The 19,535-nt window shown below is 36.9% G+C and overlaps 1 protein-coding gene across 5 annotated transcripts in view; it reads left to right on the forward strand.

Annotated features, from left to right (window-relative positions):
* TAOK3 (TAO kinase 3) overlaps positions 1–19,535 on the forward strand; it is a 174,575-nt gene that overhangs the window by 122,871 nt on the left and 32,169 nt on the right. For all 5 annotated transcript variants that reach the window (XM_036929330.2, XM_036929331.2, XM_036929332.2 and 2 more), the window contains 2 exons: positions 1,872–2,039; positions 4,515–4,718. In XM_036929330.2, coding sequence (XP_036785225.1) covers positions 1,872–2,039; positions 4,515–4,718 — 372 coding nt within the window. The remainder of the gene's footprint in view (positions 1–1,871; positions 2,040–4,514; positions 4,719–19,535) is intronic.

Below are 19,535 nucleotides of genomic sequence, written 5' to 3' on the forward strand. Positions count from 1 at the left end.
TAAAGGAATTTTTAAGAGCTATTCCTGCTGTAAAATTTGGTGATCCTAAGTTATAGCTTGAAGCTTACTAAAAACTTAAACAAATATAAGATTTGCTCTTATAAAATTACAAGCATTGGAGTAGCAAAATAAGTTACTTTCTCCCTTTTGTTCTTATCTTGAAATATGCAGGTGACACTTGCTTCTAGGAATGGTGTTTCTTTTTCAGAAAGGACTCTTTGCAAAGGAAGAGTTATTTTATAAAAGCAGGAGAAAAAGCCACAATACCCCTGATAGCAAAGTCAGGGTAAAGAAACACAAGACAAGTAGATTTTTTTCTCACAATGGTCCTGCTCCTCTTTTATATCTGTGTAACTTATAAAGAAATTAAATTAATTCCATAATCTAGGGCCTACCACATTGTATCTCATTTTCCCAATATCTCCAAATTAAAATTTCATGTAAGTGAATTTTCCAAGTAACTGAACCCTTTCCTTTAAAAAAACAAAGATTTTTCCTCCTACTTTTGAACAGTTTCTGTGCAATCTTGTCAAAATATATGATATGCTGCTCTGCCTTCTTAAAGCACAATGAGCATTGAGCATTGACTCCCCTATACAGAATTTTATTGTTGTTAACAACCATTTGATCAATAAATATGAGAGATGCCCTAACAACAACAACCAAAAAAAAGTACACACTTCCAATTGTAAAATAAATAAGTAACCGGGATGTAATGTATAGCATAAGGAATATAGTCAAAATATGGTAACAACTTGGTATGGTGATAGCTGGTACCTAGAATTATCATGTATATAAATGTTGAATCACTGTGTTGTACACCTGAAACTAATGTAATGTAATACTGTGTGTCAACTACCCTTCAATAAAAAATAATTATCTAAAAAAAAAAAAAAAAAAAAAAAAGCACAATGAACATAATTTTACTTCTTAGTGACTCAGAGACAGTAGTGTTTGATGAACTCTTGGAGTATAAAAGGACCCTATGAGAGGCTTTTGCCTCTTTTCAAAATAGCCCACAAACCTTTGTTCATTTTTCCTTGGTTGGTTGATAGGTGTATTAGTTATGGAATTTCTTTGTCTACTGTCAGGCTGTCAGAGACCTCTCAAAGGACAGTTCTTTTTACAACAAATAACCCTACCTTTAACAGTTCTCAACCCTTTATTCTCCCACTTTCATTCTCTCTTTCTAAACTTCTATAGGCCGAGAAACCAGGAGAACAGAATATGTGTTAAAGATCATTGATAAAATTTAAAGTGAAGACCATTTATACCAAGGAAAGCTTATGGACTTTGGGGTGTCTGTTTTCATTCCTTAGAGGCCCTTTTTTCTTATTTCTGGTTATACAGCTCTGTAAAGGAAAGATGAAGTTGCCAGAATTCTGATCTCTGGATACATTTAAGCTGCCATAATTTCAAGCATACACAACATAGGACCATAGAAACAGAAAGTGAAATATACACAAGTCTCTTTTTAAAAGGGTAGTGTAGGGTGGGGAAGAGGATTGAGGCAGATTATAACAAGAATATTCTATACTCTCCATGACTTTTGCTTATTATATAGTTTCAGATTTGAAAGTTAAAAGTCTCTCAGCTCTATTTAAGGTTCCAGTCATTGTTACTACCCATATGATAAAGTACATTCTAGGATAACATCCACAAAATGGGGCTTGAGGAAGAAGAGAAAAGCATAGTTATCTCCCTATAAGATTTATCCAAGATGAGAGGCTACGTGAAATGAAAATCAAATCTGGTTATTTCTGCAAAATCCATAGAACCATTTTATGTCTATTTACTTTTATCTCTAATCTTGTACCTAAAAATATGGTTTCCTCATAATTGGTTTCTGTTTTTCCTCCTCCCTCAATCAGCATGACTTCATTCGCCGAGATCGGCCACTACGTGTCCTAATCGACCTCATACAGAGGACAAAAGATGCTGTTCGTGAGCTAGATAACCTACAGTACCGAAGAATGAAAAAAATCCTTTTCCAAGAGACACGAAATGGACCCCTTAATGAGTCACAAGAGGATGAAGAAGTAGGTTTTATTTATTTCAGCAGACACTTGTAGAGTAAGAGTGCTTACTCTGTGAGAAAGTTCTGGCCTGGGCACTATGAAAAACACTGTTAGGGATAAAGATGTAATTGATGCTGTCTTCCTTAAGAGACATACAGAGTTGTAGAAGAGACATTCATAAAATAACTGTTATAATAAGGCAAAAATATTAAAAATGCTATAGAACGTAGCACATGCAGGGGTCCATAGTGGGGAGAAAATCAGTGAGAATTAGTGAAATTTGTTTGGAGGACGTAATGTAGGTGAGTTTTGACAGACAGGCGGAGGGTGTTTTAGACTGGGGTAAGTACTGTGCTTTTGAAAGATTATCCTGGCAACAGAGTGTAAGGTGGATTTGAATGTGTGACTTTCTGGATAATGTCCATGCAAGAGGTAATAAGGGCAATCCCAGTGGGAGTGGGGGAAGGAGGAATACTTCTGAGAATCACTATAGAGGTAGATTTGATAATACAGTGCTTCTCATGAAAGGTGACAGGCGAGGAGGGGTTTAAGGTGACTGAGCACTGGCGCCTGGGTAACTAGAGTATGTCAATACCAAGAAAAGAGAAAAAAAGAAACAAGGAGAAAGAGTAAGTGTAGGATGATTTCAGTTTGGTGCCTATTGAGTTTAAGGTCCTGCCATCATATGCTACTGAGATAGTACAGGCAGAGTCTTCAAAGGAAAGATGACTTCCTGGTTTCTCATTCAAATAACTTAAGAAGGATTGGTTGAGGCAAGAGTAATGTCAATTGGGACACTTGAATGCTGATGGCTAGCCGTTGGTTGGGAAATACAAACCCAGAACATAGGAAAGAGGTCTGGGTACAGAGTAGTTGGTTGGGAGTCAAGAGCCTTGAAATGATAATGAATCAAGAAGTTGAATGTAGAATGACAAGAGGGCCATACCATATAATAAAAGGAAGGCCTAGGAGATAAAGTCATCACAGATGTTGAGTGCACAACTTCAAGAAGAAAGCAAGTTAATATCATCAGATGCCACAGAGACAGTCAAGTTAGACAAAGACCAAAAGAGAAATGTTAACTGGATTTTACAAATAGGGCGTTCTTGATTACCTTTGTAAAAGCAGTTTTACAGTAATAGTTAGAATGATTAGTACATTCCTGTGGGTTGAAGAGTAAATGGGAAGTGAGAAAGTAAAGACAACAAAAGTTGGTTATTTTAAGATTCATAAGTTTAGCTAAGAAGAAAAAGTGACAAAGGGCAATATGTAGGATGGTACATGAATATGGAACAGGCCTCTTCATGTATACACACAGAGGGAAGCCACCAGGGAGGAGGCACTGAAGATAGAGGATGTAGGTAAAGAAGTAGAATGTCGGGAGGTGCATAACGGAGCAAGAGTATTAGAGCAAAAGAAAGGGCTCCTATTCCTCAAAAACTAGATAACAAAGGGGAAAGCAGTAAAGAATTGATTTTCTTTTACCTTTTGAATATAAAAGAAAGTGAAACAAAATAATTTTGTCAGTAACTATAAAAATGAAATTCAGAAAACTGAGTTGGATTATAAAATGTCTTGACTATATATATACATATGATCCCCTTTAATTTGAAAAATAAATATTAAAAACATAATGTAATATCTCCCATTTTAAATTACCCAAGCTACCTATGCCAGTGATTCCTGATATTGCCATGGCTAAGTAACAGCACATTAAAGTTGTATATGTACAGTATGGTTCTTTGAAAATAGAGCTTATTTGAGCTAAGTGCTTTAATTATATTATTTAATTTATATCAAAAGATCTCACTGTGATGCATAAATTATATGTTCTGATTATTGTACGACTTCTTAAATAGTAATCTTTGGACTAGTAGTGACAAATACTAGTATTATTTAACAGATATATTTAATAAGACTAAGAAGTAAGCTTGATAAAATTTCTGGAGGGAGGCAGAATTTAATTACCCGTCCAGGACAGTAGAATTAATAACCTTGCTTCGATATGAAGTTACTCAATAATGATTTGCAAAGGAGCATATTGCTTGTCAAATCTCTGAAAACTCTTTTCATTCCATTTTAGTTTCAAGTGAGCACTGCCATATTTGCAGATATCCTAGAGATCACCTGTTCAGTTGCCTACAATCCTTACCTACCAGCTTGATGCTCCTCAAGGCCTCTTACAAACCTGGCCTGATTCTGTTTTAAGCAATACGATATGATAGTTGCATATGATGAGGAAAGCCCTAGGATAGCAGCATTTGGAACCTTATGACTCATGTCCAGAATGGCCCCTGAGGAAGACGTAGAAGTGAATTTGTGATGTCTGAAAATGGTGCGGGTATAGTGGAATCACTGCATAAAAAGTTTATCTTTGCAGATTTGGCAGAAAAGCAACTTGGCACTGCAAAATTAAGTGTGCTTAATAGCTTAGTCAATGGATTGGCACTTTTATCTCCAGTCATTTCTTTTAACCCCAGTGCCCTGTTTTCATAGGACAGTGAACATGGAACCAGCCTGAGCAGGGAAATGGACAGCCTGGGCAGCAACCATTCCATCCCCAGCATGTCTGTGAGTACAGGCAGCCAGAGCAGCAGTGTGAACAGCATGCAAGAAGTCATGGATGAGAGCAGCTCTGACCTTGTCATGATGCATGATGAAAGCACAGTAAATTCCAGTTCCTCTGTTGTACCCAAGAAGGTAGGTTTCATGGTACCCTTCACAGGCTTTGTCATTCATAGGGAAGCCCACTCGGGTTACTGAGCATCCAGATATTTTAGTTACCTTCTTAGAACTGAAATATGGGACCAAACCTAGCACTCAATAGTTCTCTTACTTAAAAAGATAACCAAGGACTATGAAAGCTAGATCTGTGCCTATTTCTTCATCTTCCTCTCTTGTGACTCTGATGTCTACCATCATCACAGTAAATAAATCCATAAATCTCCAAGTCAAAGAATCTGATAAGTTCTATAAACCAATAACCTTAAAACTGTAGATCTTAAAAGTTTCCTGAGTAAACCCATTGGTTGTGCCCTTTTAGAAATATGGTCTTACAGAAGTTTGTTTCTTAATGTATATTCTTAAGATACTATTTGTTTTAGAAACAGTTTCTACTCTTTTCTGGGGAGGGGGCGGAAGATGGCGGCGTGAGTAGAGCAGCGGAAATCTCCTCCCAAAACAACATATATCTATGAAAATATAACAAAGACAACCCTTCCTAGAATAAAGACCAGAGGACACAGGACTATATCCAGACCACATCCACACCTGAGAGAACCCAGCGCCTCGCGAAGGGGGTAAGATACAAGCCCCGGCCCCGCGGGAGCCGAGCGCCCCTCCCCCCAGCTCCCGGCGGGAGAAGAGCAGGCAGAGCGGGAGGGAGACGGAGCCCAGGACTGCCGAACACCCAGCCCCAGCCATCCGGGCCAGAGTGCAGGGCGCTCGATACTAGGAAAACAGGGCAGCAAGAACAGTGAGCAGGCACTGGAGGCTGGGCGACAGAGGGCATAAGAAAAGCGCGCGACCATTTTTTTTTTTTTTTTTTTTTTTTGCTTTTTTGCTGCTTTGTTTTGGCGAGCGCTTTTTGGAAGTCTTAAAGGGACAGGGACCCCAATATTAGGGAAACAGGGCAGAAAGACCGGTGAGCAGAGGCCTGAGGCTGGCACCGGAGAATAAAGAAAAACGAACGACCACCTTTTTTTTTTTAATTAAAAATTTTTTTTTTTTTTTTAAATTAAAAAAATTTTTTTTTCTTGTTTTTTTTTGTGGTCGTTGTTTTGTTTTGGCGGGTGCTTTTTGGAAGTCTTAAAGGGGCAGGGCGGGCCACTTAATCCAGAGGTAGGGAATCCGGGATCTCTGGGCACCCTAACCCCTGGGCTGCAGGGAGCAGGGAGGCCCCTTACGGAGATAAATAGCCTCCCAACAGCTCCTGCTCCAACGCGACTCCACCATTTTGGAGTAGCTGCCCGAGCCAGGCCACGCCCACAGCAACAGCGGAGATTAACTCCATAGCAGCCGGGCAGGAAGCAGAAGCCCTGTCTGCGCGCAGCTGCGCAGCACAAGCCACTAGAGGCCGCTGTTCTCCCAGGAGAGGAGGGCCACAAACCAACAAGAAAGGAAGTCCTTCCAGCCGTCACTCGTCCCAGTTCTGCAGACTATTCCTATCACCATGAAAAGGCAAAGCTACAGGCAGACAAAGATCACAGAGACAACACCAGAGAAGGAGACAGACCTAACCAGTCTTCCTGACAAAGAATTCAAAATAAGAATCATAAACATGCTGACAGAGATGCAGAGAAACACGCAAGAAAAATGGGATGAAGTCCGGAAAGAGATCACAGATGCCAGAAAGGAGATCGCAGAAATGAAACAAACTCTGGAAGGGTTTATAAGCAGAATGGATAGAATGCAAGAGGCCATTGATGGAATTGAAATCAGAGAACAGGAACGCATAGAAGCTGACATAGAGAGAGACAAAAGGATCTCCAGGAATGAAACAATATTAAGAGAACTGTGTGACCAATCTAAAAGGAGCAATATCCGTATTATAGGGGTCCCAGAAGAAGAAGAGAGAGGCAAAGAGATGGAAAGTATCTTAGAAGAAATAATTGCTGAAAACTTCCCCACACTGGGGGAGGAAGTAATCAAACAGACCACGGAAATACACAGAACCCCCAACAGAAAGGATCCAAGAAGGGCAACACCAAGACACATAATAATTAAAATGGCAAAGATCAAGGACAAGGAAAGAGTGTTAAAGGCAGCTAGAGAGAAAAAGGTCACCTATAAAGGGAAACCCATCAGGCTAACGTCAGATTTCTCAACAGAAACCCTACAGGCCAGAAGAGAATGGCATGATATATTTAATACAATGAAACAGAAGGGCCTTGAACCAAGGATACTGTATCCAGCACGACTATCATTCAAATATGACGGTGGGATTAAACAATTCCCAGACAAACAAAAGCTGAGGGAATTTGCTTTCCACAAACCACCTCTACAGAACATCTTACAGGGACTGCTCTAGATGGGAGCACTCCTAGAAAGAGCACAGCACAAAACACCCAACATATGAAGAATCGAGGAGGAGGAACAAGAAGGGAGAGAAGAAAAGAATCTCCAGACAGTGTATATAACAGCTCAATAAGCGAGCTAAGTTAGGCAGTAAGATACTAAAGAGGCTAACCTTGAACCTTTGGTAACCACGAATTTAAAGCCTGCAATGGCAATAAGTACATATCTTTCAATAGTCACCCTAAATGTTAATGGGTTGAATGCACCAATCAAAAGACACAGAGTAACAGAATGGATAAAAAAGCAAGACCCATCTATATGCTGCTTACAAGAAACTCACCTCAAACCCAAAGACATGTACAGACTAAAAGTCAAGGGATGGAAAAACATATTTCAAGCAAACAACAGTGAGAAGAAAGCAGGGGTTGCAGTACTAATATCAGACAAAATAGACTTCAAAACAAAGAAAGTAACAAGAGATAAAGAAGGACACTACATAATGATAAAGGGCTCAGTCAAACAAGAGGATATAACCATTCTAAATATATATGCACCCAACACAGGAGCACCAGCATATGTGAAACAAATACTAACAGAACTAAAGGGGGATATAGACTGCAATGCATTCATTCTAGGAGACTTCAACACACCACTCACCCCAAAGGATAGATCCACTGGGCAGAAAATAAGTAAGGACACGGAAGCACTGAACAACACACTAGAACAGATGGACCTAATAGACATCTATAGAACTCTACATCCAAAAGCAGCGGGATATACATTCTTCTCAAGTGCACATGGAACATTCTCCAGAATAGACCACATACTAGGCCACAAAAAGAGCCTCAGAAAATTCCAAAAGATTGAAATCCTACCAACCAACTTTTCAGACCACAAAGGCATAAAACTAGAAATAAACTGTACAAAGAAAGCAAAGAGGCTCACGAACACATGGAGACTTAACAACACGCTCCTAAATAATCAATGGATCAATGACCAAATCAAAATGGAGATCCAGCAATATATGGAAACAAATGACAACAACAACACTAAGCCCCAACTTCTGTGGGACACAGCAAAAGCAGTCTTAAGAGGAAAGTATATAGCAATCCAAGCATATTTAAAAAAGGAAGAGCAATCCCAAATGAATGGTCTAATGTCACAATTATCTACTCTTTTCTGTTGTTCTTGCATTTATTTTTTTCTGATTCTAAGACTAGCTCTGTCAGCTTAAATATTCTGATTCTTGAATGAAAGATTCTGTTTTTTTTTTATTTTGACTCTATTTTTCCAATTAAGCAGCCTTATTTTGTACAAGCTGATCATGGTTCTTAAGTTGAAATACTTGACAAAAAAAAAAATTTAATTTCTTTCAAAACAATTTCTTTAAGATGAGTATTTTATAGAATTATCAATAATTCTTTGGAGGAACTTCCAAATGTGTTTTGAGACCTAAGGTAAGCAGCCCATAATGTGGAATTATAGAGAATAACCCCTTATAATTTTTCCTTATTAGATATATGTGAGGTGTATATGTACTTATTTTAGTAAATGACAGTGATCACATTCTAATGCCAGTAAGAGAGCATGTTTAAGAATTTTTTCACTTAGACTTCTTTTGGTCATGCATTTTTCTTGGAAGGAAAAGGAAATTGAACAGGTAAGGATAAAGGGCAGAAGAGAATACACTGGTCCCCAGTCATGAACAGTGGAGAGATATACATTTGTTTTTCTATCTGATTAACTTATTCATTCATTCAATGAAAATTGGTGGGGACTTTTACTCTGTGCCAAGAACTATGGTAGGCCCCATGCATACAAAGGAAATAAGGCAGACATGGTGCTTATTGACTGTGGAGGAAATTAAACACATAATCATACAAATAGCCATATCATGTAATTATGAAACTTTTGTTCTGGGTAAGACAAGTAGAAGTGAGCTAACTTGGCGTGAGAGATGGGGATGAGTGAGAAAACAAGTGCAAAGGCCCTGAGACAAAAAGAACTCTGTATGTTCAAGGAAGAGGGGAAAGGTCAGGGAGGTTAGAGCTTGGTGAGCTCTGTGGAGAGTGGATGGAGACCAGAGAGACAGCAAAGATCCAGATCATCAGAAAGCCATGAAAGCATTTCGAGGAAAGGAATGATGTTAGACAGATGCAGAAATCTGCTAAGAATTCTGCATTGCCACCTGGCCTTTTAGAACCTGGGCAAGTGATCATTTACTTGAAGAGTAGAAAAGAAAGTTTTGCTGGGCTCTCTTTTTTGAAGGATCTATTGTGTATGCTGACAGATCTGGCTCTTTCCTTTGTATTACCTCAGGGACTCCATGGGTATAGGGAGCAAAACAATAGAAATTCAATTGGATCTTTTTACTCCAGGACCTCTCAGAGGGGCGCCAGAATTAAAAGAAAATACTACTGGCATAATCAATAAGAAAGATGACCCTGCTCTTGAACCCATCGGGGATTTTATTTTATTTTATTTTATTTTATTTTTATTTTTTTTATTTTTTTATTTTTTTCTTATGAAGCAGATTGGTAGACATGATTTTTTTTTTTGTAGATAATTATTTTTTATTGAAGGGTAGTTGACACACAGTATTACATTACATTAGTTTCAGGTGTACAACACAGTGATTCAACATTTATATACATGATAATTCTAGGTACCAGCTATCACCATACCAAGTTGTTACCATATTTTGACTATATTCCTTATGCTATACATTACATCCCGGTTACTTATTTATTTTACAATTGGAAGTGTGTACTTTTGTTGTTGTTGTTGTTGTGAGGGCATCTCTCATATTTATTGATCAAATGGTTGTTAACAACAATAAAATTCTGTATAGGGGAGTCAATGCTCAATGCACAATCATTAATCCACCCCAAGCCTAATTTTCGTCAGTCTCCAATCTTCTGAAGCATAACGAACAAGTTCTTACATGGAGAACAAATTCTTACATAGTGAATAAGTTACATGGTGAACAGCACAAGGGCAGTCATCACAGAAGCTTTCGGTTTTGCTCATGCATTATGAACTATAAACAGTTCAAATATGAATACTCATTTGATTTTTATACTTGATTTATATGTGGATACCACATTTCTCTCTTTATTATTATTATTTTTAATAAAATGCTGAAGTGGTAGGTAGATACAAGATAAAGGTAGAAAACAGTTTAGTGTTGTAAGAGAGCAAATGTAGATGATCAGGTGTGTGCCTGTAGACTATGTGTTAATCCAAGTTGACAAGGGCAATAAAACATCCACGTATGCAGAAGATTTCTCTCAGAACAGGGAGGGTGAGGTTCTAATCCTCACCTCTGTTGATCCCCAATTTCTCACCTGATGGCCCCCCTGCATCTGTGCCTATCTTAGGTTGTTCCTCCCTTGAGGAATCTTACCCGTCTCTGGCTAACCAGTCATCTTCCAGGGCCATACAGGGAAATGTAAAGTTGGTAAGTGAGAGAGAAGCCTTATTGTTTGAAAAGGTTAACTTTTTACTTCTTTGCATATTTATGCCCTGTGGCTTCTATGCCCAGCATTTATCTTGAAGTATCTTTACCACTTGGAAGAATTATGATACTCGGTAAATTTGATATGAGGCACAAATTCTATTTAAGGATTATAATTAGGAAGGAAGAAGAAAAGCTATAAAAGTAGCAGGCGGAAGAAAACATGGGAAGATTGATTATTTCTTTGCCATATCTTCTTGTAGAGTAACTTCAGCATGTATAGGTTTTAAACTACTAATTAAATTGCGCCCACACATCAACATAATAGGAGTATAGTTACATAACCAAAGCATACCTGTAATTACCAGCCATCTCCAGTGAAACCAAGAAAACTAGTTAGGCACCTTAGGCATTTGTGAAAACTTATCTATGATATGGTGGATATTGTCCAACTGAACTTGAACAGTCTGAGAGAAATCAGACAAATTAAAACAACCCATTCCTGGGGACTGGTCACATCCCATATGTTCTTTTAACAGTAAATAGTCTGTAGTTGTAAGATTTTGGAGCGCTACAATTTGCACTTCTCCTAATTCTTGGTTGAGTTCCAACAGTATAGATCCAGTCAAATTTGTTGTTTTACTGTATGCACAGGCCAGCTTAGATATCTCCTTCTTCATTCCCATGGCAAGTCCAGGAACTGGTGGGATGAGTGCATCTACAGCTGTAGCAGTGCGTGGATCTTTGTTGGGGTTTTTTGATGATCATCTTCTGGCATGAGTCTTCCAGAGAGTGCTGATGTTGGAAGTTCTTTTTCATATCGTATCTTAGTTCATTTTTGGGGTAGCCCAATTAGGCTTTGATCCTCTGTATAAACACAAACAGACCCTTTGCCTACACTTTTATATGCCCTTTATACCCTTGTGTAGAACTCATTGGAGGTTACCACACAGGAACTGCCCTTTTTTTTTGTTTTTTTTGTTTTTTGGTATCACTAATCTACACTTACATGACGAATATTATGTTTACTAGGCTCTCCCCTATACCAGGTCCCCCCCTATAAACCCCTTTACAGTCACTGTCCATCAGCATAGCAAAATGTTGTAGAATCACTACTTGCCTTCTCTGTGTTGTACAGCCCTCCCTTTTCTCCTACCCCCCCATGCATGCTAATCTTAATACCACCCTACTTCTCCCCCCACCCCTTATCCTCCCTACCCACCCGTCCTCCCCAGCCCCTTTCCCTTTGGTACCTGTTAGTCCATTCTTGAGTTCTGTGATTCTGCTGCTGTTTTGTTCCTTCAGTTTTTCCTTTGTTTTTATATTCCACAGATAAGTGAAATCATTTGGTATTTCTCTTTCTCCGCTTGGCTTGTTTCACTGAGCATAATACCCTCCAGCTCCATCCATGTTGCTGCAAATGGTTGGATTTGCCCTTTTCTTATGGCTGAGTAGTATTCCATTGTGTATATGTACCACATCTTTATCCATTCATCTATCGATGGACATTTAGGTTGCTTCCAATTCTTGGCTATTGTAAATAGTGCTGCGATAAACATAGGGGTGCACTGATCTTTCTCATACCTGATTGCTGCATTCTTAGGGTAAATTCCTAGGAGTGCATTTCCTGGGTCAAATGGTAGGTCTGTTTTGAACATTTTGATGTACCTCCATACTGCTTTCCACAATGGTTGAACTAACTTACATTCCCACCAGCAGTGTAGGAGGGTTCCCCTTTCTCCACAGCCTCGCCAACATTTGTTGTTGTTTGTCTTTTGGATGGCAGCCATCCTTACTGGTGTGAGGTGATACCTCATTGTAGTTTTAATTTGCATTTCTCTGATAATTAGCGATGTGGAGCATCTTTTCATGTGTCTGTTGGCCATCTGTATTTCTTTTTTGGAGAACTGTCTGTTCAGTTCCTCTGCCCATTTTTTAATTGGGTTATTTGTTTTTTGTTTGTTGAGGCGTGTGAGCTCTTTATATATTCTGGACGTCAAGCCTTTATCGGATGTGTCATTTTCAAATATATTCTCCCATACTGTAGGGTTCCTTTTTGTTCTATTGATGGTGTCTTTTGCTGTACAGAAGCTTTTCAGCTTAATATAGTCCCACTTGTTCATTTTTGATGTTGTTTTCCTTGCCCGGGGAGATATGTTCAAGAAGAGGTCACTCATGTTTATGTCTAAGAGGTTTTTGCCTATGTTTTCTTCCAAGAGTTTAATGGTTTCATGACTTACATTCAGGTCTTTGATCCATTTTGAGTTTACTTTTGTATATGGGGTTAGACAATGGTCCAGTTTCATTCTCCTACATGTAGCTGTCCAGTTTTGCCAGCACCATCTGTTGAAGAGACTGTCATTTCGCCATTGTATGTCCATGGCTCCTTTATCAAATATTAATTGACCATATATGTCTGGGTTAATGTCTGGATTCTCTAGTCTGTTCCATTGGTGGGGATTTTATTTTTAATTTTGGTATGCTGGTATAGAGCTGTCTTGTGATTTATATGGGTCTTTCGGTACTTTTTTCTCCTTGACATAATCACTTAAGAATAGATGTTAATTTATATCCCAAAATAGAAGGTAGCTGTGCTTGATCCACCAAAAAATAAAATATTTTTCAGGAAGAACTTAAACATAGAAATGACATATTTCTATGTTATTATGTAATATATAGAGGAAATGCAATGGAAGAAATTGAAAAATATTTATAAATAAAACTTTAAATTAGTTAACTTTAAAACAAAAACAAGCTATTGAAAAATATCAACAGAATATACCCACAGAATGGGAAAAAGTACTTTCTAATCATACTTACATATCTAATCTTTTGTATATCTAATATTGCATATAAGATATTTACATATCTAATAAGTGATTTATATCCAAAAATATACAGAGAACTCCTAAAACTCAACAACTAAAAAACAAACAACCCAAATCAAAAATGTGCAAAAGGCTTGAATAGATATTTCTCTAAAGATATACAAGTGACCAATAAGCACATGAAAAGATGCTCAACATCACTAATTATTAGTGAAATGCAAATCAAAATTACAGTGATGTACCACTTCATGCCCATTAGGATGGCTACTATCAAAACAAAACAAAACAAAAGCGTTAGCGAGGATGTAGAAAAATTGGTACCCTTGTGCAAAATGTTGATGAGAACATAAAGTAGAAGAAAACAGTGTGGCATTTTCTTAGAATATTAAAAATAGAATTACCACATAATTTTGCAGTTCCACTTCTGGGTATATATCCAAGAGAACTGAAAGCAGGGTCTCAAATATTTGTACACCTGTTTTAGCAGCATTATTCACAATAGCTAAAATGTGGAAGCAACCCAAGTGTCCATTGATAGTAGAATGGATAAGGAAAATGTGGCATATACATACAGTGGAATATTCTTCTGTCTTAAAAAGGAAGGAAATTCTGCAATGTGCTATGACATGGATGAACCTGGAGGATGTTATGCTTAGTAAAACAAACCAGTCATAAAAATGACAAATACTGTGTGGTTCCACTTACATGAAGTACTTAGAGTAGTCAAAATCATAAAACAGAAAGTAGAATGGTGGTTGGTTATCAGGGGCTGGAGAGTGGGGGGAAATGAGGAGTTGTTGTTTAATTGATATAGAGTTTCAGTTTTACAACATGAAAAGAGTTATGGGGATGGATGGTGGTGATGGTTGCACAACACTATATTTAATAACACTAAACTGTACACTTAAGAATGGTTATGAAGGTAATTTTATGTGCATACAGGGAAAATATAAGGCTATAAAATAGAATATATTATATATGAAAACTTATCTTTACATGTGGTATCTCTTCATGAAACCCATTTAGTCCTATACCCGAGTTTAAAAATGTCATCTTTAAACACAATAGAAATAAAAAATTAAGAAACTTTATATTTGTTAGTTTACTTGAATTCCTAAAACTTTTCCACTTGGGAACATAAATGAAATAGTGTCTTAAACTCTCAATAGGAAATTTTGTATAGTTGACTGTGGGAATGAAGAAACGAGTTTATAGTTCTGTCTGCCATTGTTAGCTTTATTTTACTTCTCTGGGCCTCACTTTCTCCAACTGTAAAGTTAGGAGTTGTTCTATAATGGTCTCAGAGATCTCTTAATTTAAATCCCTTAATTTAAAATTCTGTGCTTCTATTCCTATAATCTTTAAAGAAGCAAATCTGTAGTGTAACTTTTGAGCTGTTTTGTAAAGAGGTGCCTCAGGAGCAAGCTTCATCCACACCTCACTCAGGACAGTCTGCTTTCATCTCTTACATTATATATTTGTATTACAGTTGAAAATAGGGGTTCTTCTAAAGGTGACTGCCCTGATCAGTCCCTTCTTCTCCATGCAGATGGGATGGTAGCTACACCAATTACATGTAGGTATGGGTAACATTTATCTTGCAGGTTGGATTCTCTAGGAACAGAGCTGAGACAGTTGAGCACAGCAATTCTGTTTTGTTTTTATTATGAGTTTCCTTTGGAATCAACAGTTGTGGAAGGGAAGAAAAGGAAGCAGTGCTGGGCGGAAGGCAAACCTGAAGTGAGATGCAGACCTAACAGCAGTCTTAACCAACCCTTCAAGGAGCTCTGGAGCTAAAACAATCCTTCAGAGTTGTCCACACTGAGCCCAAATGGCTTGGCCTTGTTACCAACCCCTTACCCCCAAATCAGTCACTGAATATGAGCAACTTAGGAAAGGTGTGAACTTGGGCAGTGCTTCTCTCTGCAGCCTAGGCCATCCCTAAAAGAACTGACAGCCAAAGATCATTGCCAGCACCAAGTCTCTCCTCAAAGGGAGATATGGGCAGTGTGTTTCTGAGTCTGTCACAATTTGTGACCACAGTGATTATTTTAGAATGCTATCAATATTGTTTTGTAAAGTATTTACCAGTTTGTATGAGTTCATGTTCAGAATCTTAGAAAAACCTACATATCATTAAATTGTATTATAAACAATGTTCTACTTATTATCTCATCCTATTTTCTTATTAATACTTGCCACTATCTAAAATTAAATTATGTATTAGTTTGTTTATTATTTCATGAGTAGGATATAAATTTCATTAGGGCAAAAACTATGCCTGCCTCGTTCTGCACTGTGTCTTAACACCCAGCACAGTGCCTGGCGTAACATAGGCATTCAGTAAATAATTATGGAGTGACAAATGAACAAACAAACAAAAATACAGGGAATTAATTGCCAGGTACTAAACATCATTCTCTTTTGGTTTGTTGAACATAATGAATTTAAAAGGTTAAGTAATCTCAAGTATTATCTTTATGGTTTGAAAGGCTTACTATGAGTTCTCCAATAATACTCTAGACAACAAAAGCGTGTTTAATACCTACCAAAATATAAGAATAATGGTGGGCAATTTTCTGTCCCCCTTGATTGTTACAATCAAAAAGACATATCTAAATTAGTTAAATCATAGATATGAAACAGATGATCGTTAATATAGGAAGTCAACTTACTTTTAAAGTCCTTGTGCAACTAGCAAGAGCATGAATTGCAATTAACTGTTCTGCATCCAGAATAAAGATGCCCTGATTTTAGCAGGATGATTCTATCACAGATCAAGCCCCAAAAATGTAAAGTGGGACACTGAAAATTTTCTTTTGACATCAGGATTTCAGGTTACTTCTTTCACTCCAGTCTTTGCCTCTATTCTGGTCTTTCCCAGGCCCTGTAGGGATCCTAATCTAATCTTTTTAAGCAAGAATAATTTGATAAGTCTAAAAGTATATTCTGACAAAATAAACTTAAAGTACTTTTTTCTTTTCCCCTTGCTAGTATTGCCACCCACTATTCCCAATAACAAGAATATCACCATATCCTAGACTGTTATCTCTTCAAGGACATCTCTCTTCACCTACCACCTAGCAGTGTCTGTCACATAGTAAGCACTCAGCAAATATTTTGTGAACTAAAATGAAGGTGAACATTTGTAGGGCACAACTATACACCTCAATTCTTGATTATTCACAAGTGACTCCAGGGCAAACTCTTAATCTAGATTCTTTTTCTTTTGCTGTCACCTAGCCTGCTTCTGAGCCCCCACCCCATTTCTTAAAATCATTGTGTAAATAGCAGTAGCAAACAGATTTTAATATCATCCTAAGCAACAAAGTCTACTTTTTTAATTTGTCAATTAAAAGGAATACTTTTCTTTTGTTAAAGTCTAAAATCAATTATATTTCTTTGCTGCTGCCTTCTATTAATACAGATCATAAGACTTTAATATATTAAAAGTATTTGTTCATCAATCAGTTTTTTATTTTAGGTATGTCTATCTAGTTATGGTAGCCCCCTTTTAGACATTATTTTTAAAATAATAATTCTATTGTAACTCCTAAAGCTTGGCCCTTTCTATTAGTCATTACTAGGTTTTTTTTTTTCCCATCTTTTAAAAAAGAACAGCTTTCACCATTTTTTGTGGGAGAAAAATGTCCTTGAGGGGATAGGATGTTCTAGTTTAATTTTCACTTGCTTCAGTGGCCTTTCCTATTATTTTTGCTGAAGAAATAGGCGGTTTTTTTGACTCTTCAACTCATATTTGGCGAAGTAAAAGTAAATTAACATATGAAGGTAATGTTTCTTAAACAGAACAGTCATACAAACCACCTCTCTGTAGTAACATCTTTATCCTCAGTACTCTGCTAGTCTTTTTTTTCTCCTTAATAGCTATCTTTCCAGGTTAAAATATCCTTTTCCACCTTCTCTTCCTCTAGCCCCAGCTTTTGATAGCTACAACTGCTTATGCAATAATTTAATAATTTTGAAGTGAACAAAACAAAAGGGATGGTGGGTTTGCTGATCCCTTCTCCACAGCGTGAAAAAGTGTGGGAGTCTATAAAAAGCCTTCTCATCACCGGATAAAAGCCATTTTTAGATTCCCTCCCTCCCCCATGCGAAGGTGTGCTTGTAGTGTGTGTCACTGTTTTACGACTTTCTTAGAGTACAGAGTGGCAGGTTTTTATGAAATACAAATTTAAATTCTGTTAAATAATATAGGAGAAAATGTCATTTTCTCAAAATCTCCTCCGACCTATATTCTTGAGCTTATTTATTCAGCAAACATTTACTGAATGCCTACTTGATATCAAGCACTGTGCTTAGGTGCTAGGGAGACTGACAGAACATTTACTCTACCTTCAGAAAGCTCACAACCTCATGCACAGATAGACAAGTATGATGAGTAGTGTGATAAAGGTATACTGAAGACAGAACAGCGTCCAGAGGAATGGTTTCCAGCATTAACTTCAAGTTAAGCTAGACACTCTAAACAAGTGACTACATCATGAATCTTCATTTCAGAAGCCTAATAGTCAAACACATAAGGAAAAAACTTCGAAATAAAAGCAAAGCCCCTTGACCAGGGTATAATAGTAAAGTTTGTGTTTCATATTTCACATACTTCATCAAATTATATGAAAGTTGTTATTTTTACCAAAGATTCTGAACAAACATTACAACAGCTTCATTTTTTTATTCTGAAGAAGTTATATATTTTTTTACAATGGAGAACATTAAAAGCAGATTAACATAGATTTACTTAAAACTGGTCCCCAATCATATTGATGTTTCAAAGAGCTATTTTGTTTGTTCCTGGATGATAATGTTTTAAAGATAAATTATAAACAAGTAGTATGTTTTGTCTTGGTAAAGTAGAACATGATATTTCTTCTTAATCTTCTAAAACTCTTGAACATCAAAGAAGATGTTTGTCTCTCATCATCTGTAAATAATCTGCATCAGTGCCTAACTGCATAAAATATCAAATTGACCCTTTCCATTATTAATCTTGAAATTATGCAGTCCAGAAAGTGTGGGAGCCAGGCGGAGTGTTCATTTTCAAAGGGATCGCTACTTGAGTGGGCAGGATAATGAACTGAAAGAGCACCCAGTAAAGTTGATTGTTTAATTTGTTGTACTTCTCAAGTCACATTCCCCTCATTTTGAAATTGCTTCATTGTCTAAGTTGTCTTTGGAGTTTTGAACTTGTTGTATGCAATGAAATTGAATATTTTAAAGTTTATTTCCCCATGGATATCCACTATCAGACTAAAATTTGTTCTATTTTGTGGTCTCTTGCATAATACTTAAAGACTTCTAGTGTTGGTGATTTCTGTGATGAAGCTGCTATGGAAAACTAAGAATTCTTTTATAAAAAAAGAATTTTAGAGTGAAGCAAAGAATTACACTGTTAGCATTATTTACTGTATTTAAAGTAGATTAAAAATTTGCACCTCTTGTTCAGACAAACTTTTAAAATAGCATTCTTTTTCAAATACACCTTAGCAGGTCATTTAATTAGTGATGTGTCAGCTAAAGTCACTGTAATTTCGAGTTTTAACTTTAACAGTGTATTCCAATATCCTTGAGTTTAAAATCTTAGAAAGTATCATGTGACTTGATTTGATAAACAGGATCCTAACCCACAAGTGTTAATTTTTATCTGAGAGAAAACAAACTAATAATACTGAAATTATACATATTTGCACATGAATATGTTTTATTTTATTCTGTTATGTGAATGGTATGGATTCTAGTGTTACTGGTTATCTTTGTAAATCAAGTTATTTCCATTTGAAACTTAGCTGTTCCCATATCATTTGAGATGTCACTTTCAGTCAATACACTTAGTGTTAGCTAACTTGTTACTCACAGCTAACTGTTAGCTAACTGTGACTTGGTAAGTCCTGCACCTTGTCTAAGTCTTCTGATTTCTGGCATTTAGAAACTTATAAATGTAATTTGTTAATAAATATTCAGCAATGTGAATAGTAACAGATCCTGATGCCTTTGTCTCTAGAACCATAAACCTAGTACGTAAATTCCAGTTCACACCAAATCTCTCTTTGCCCTGGGAAATGAGTTTAGATTTCCCAGGAAATAATGTAGAAAAATTTTTATTGAGCTGTCAAATATTTTTTTATAAATTTCAAAAATATGGGTTGAGATACATTTTTAACCTATAGCACTAATAGAACTTTCTGTAGTGATGGAAATGAT

The sequence above is a fragment of the Manis pentadactyla genome, chromosome 14 (genome assembly GCF_030020395.1).
Source record: "Manis pentadactyla isolate mManPen7 chromosome 14, mManPen7.hap1, whole genome shotgun sequence".
In the NCBI taxonomy this organism is placed as follows: domain Eukaryota; kingdom Metazoa; phylum Chordata; class Mammalia; order Pholidota; family Manidae; genus Manis; species Manis pentadactyla.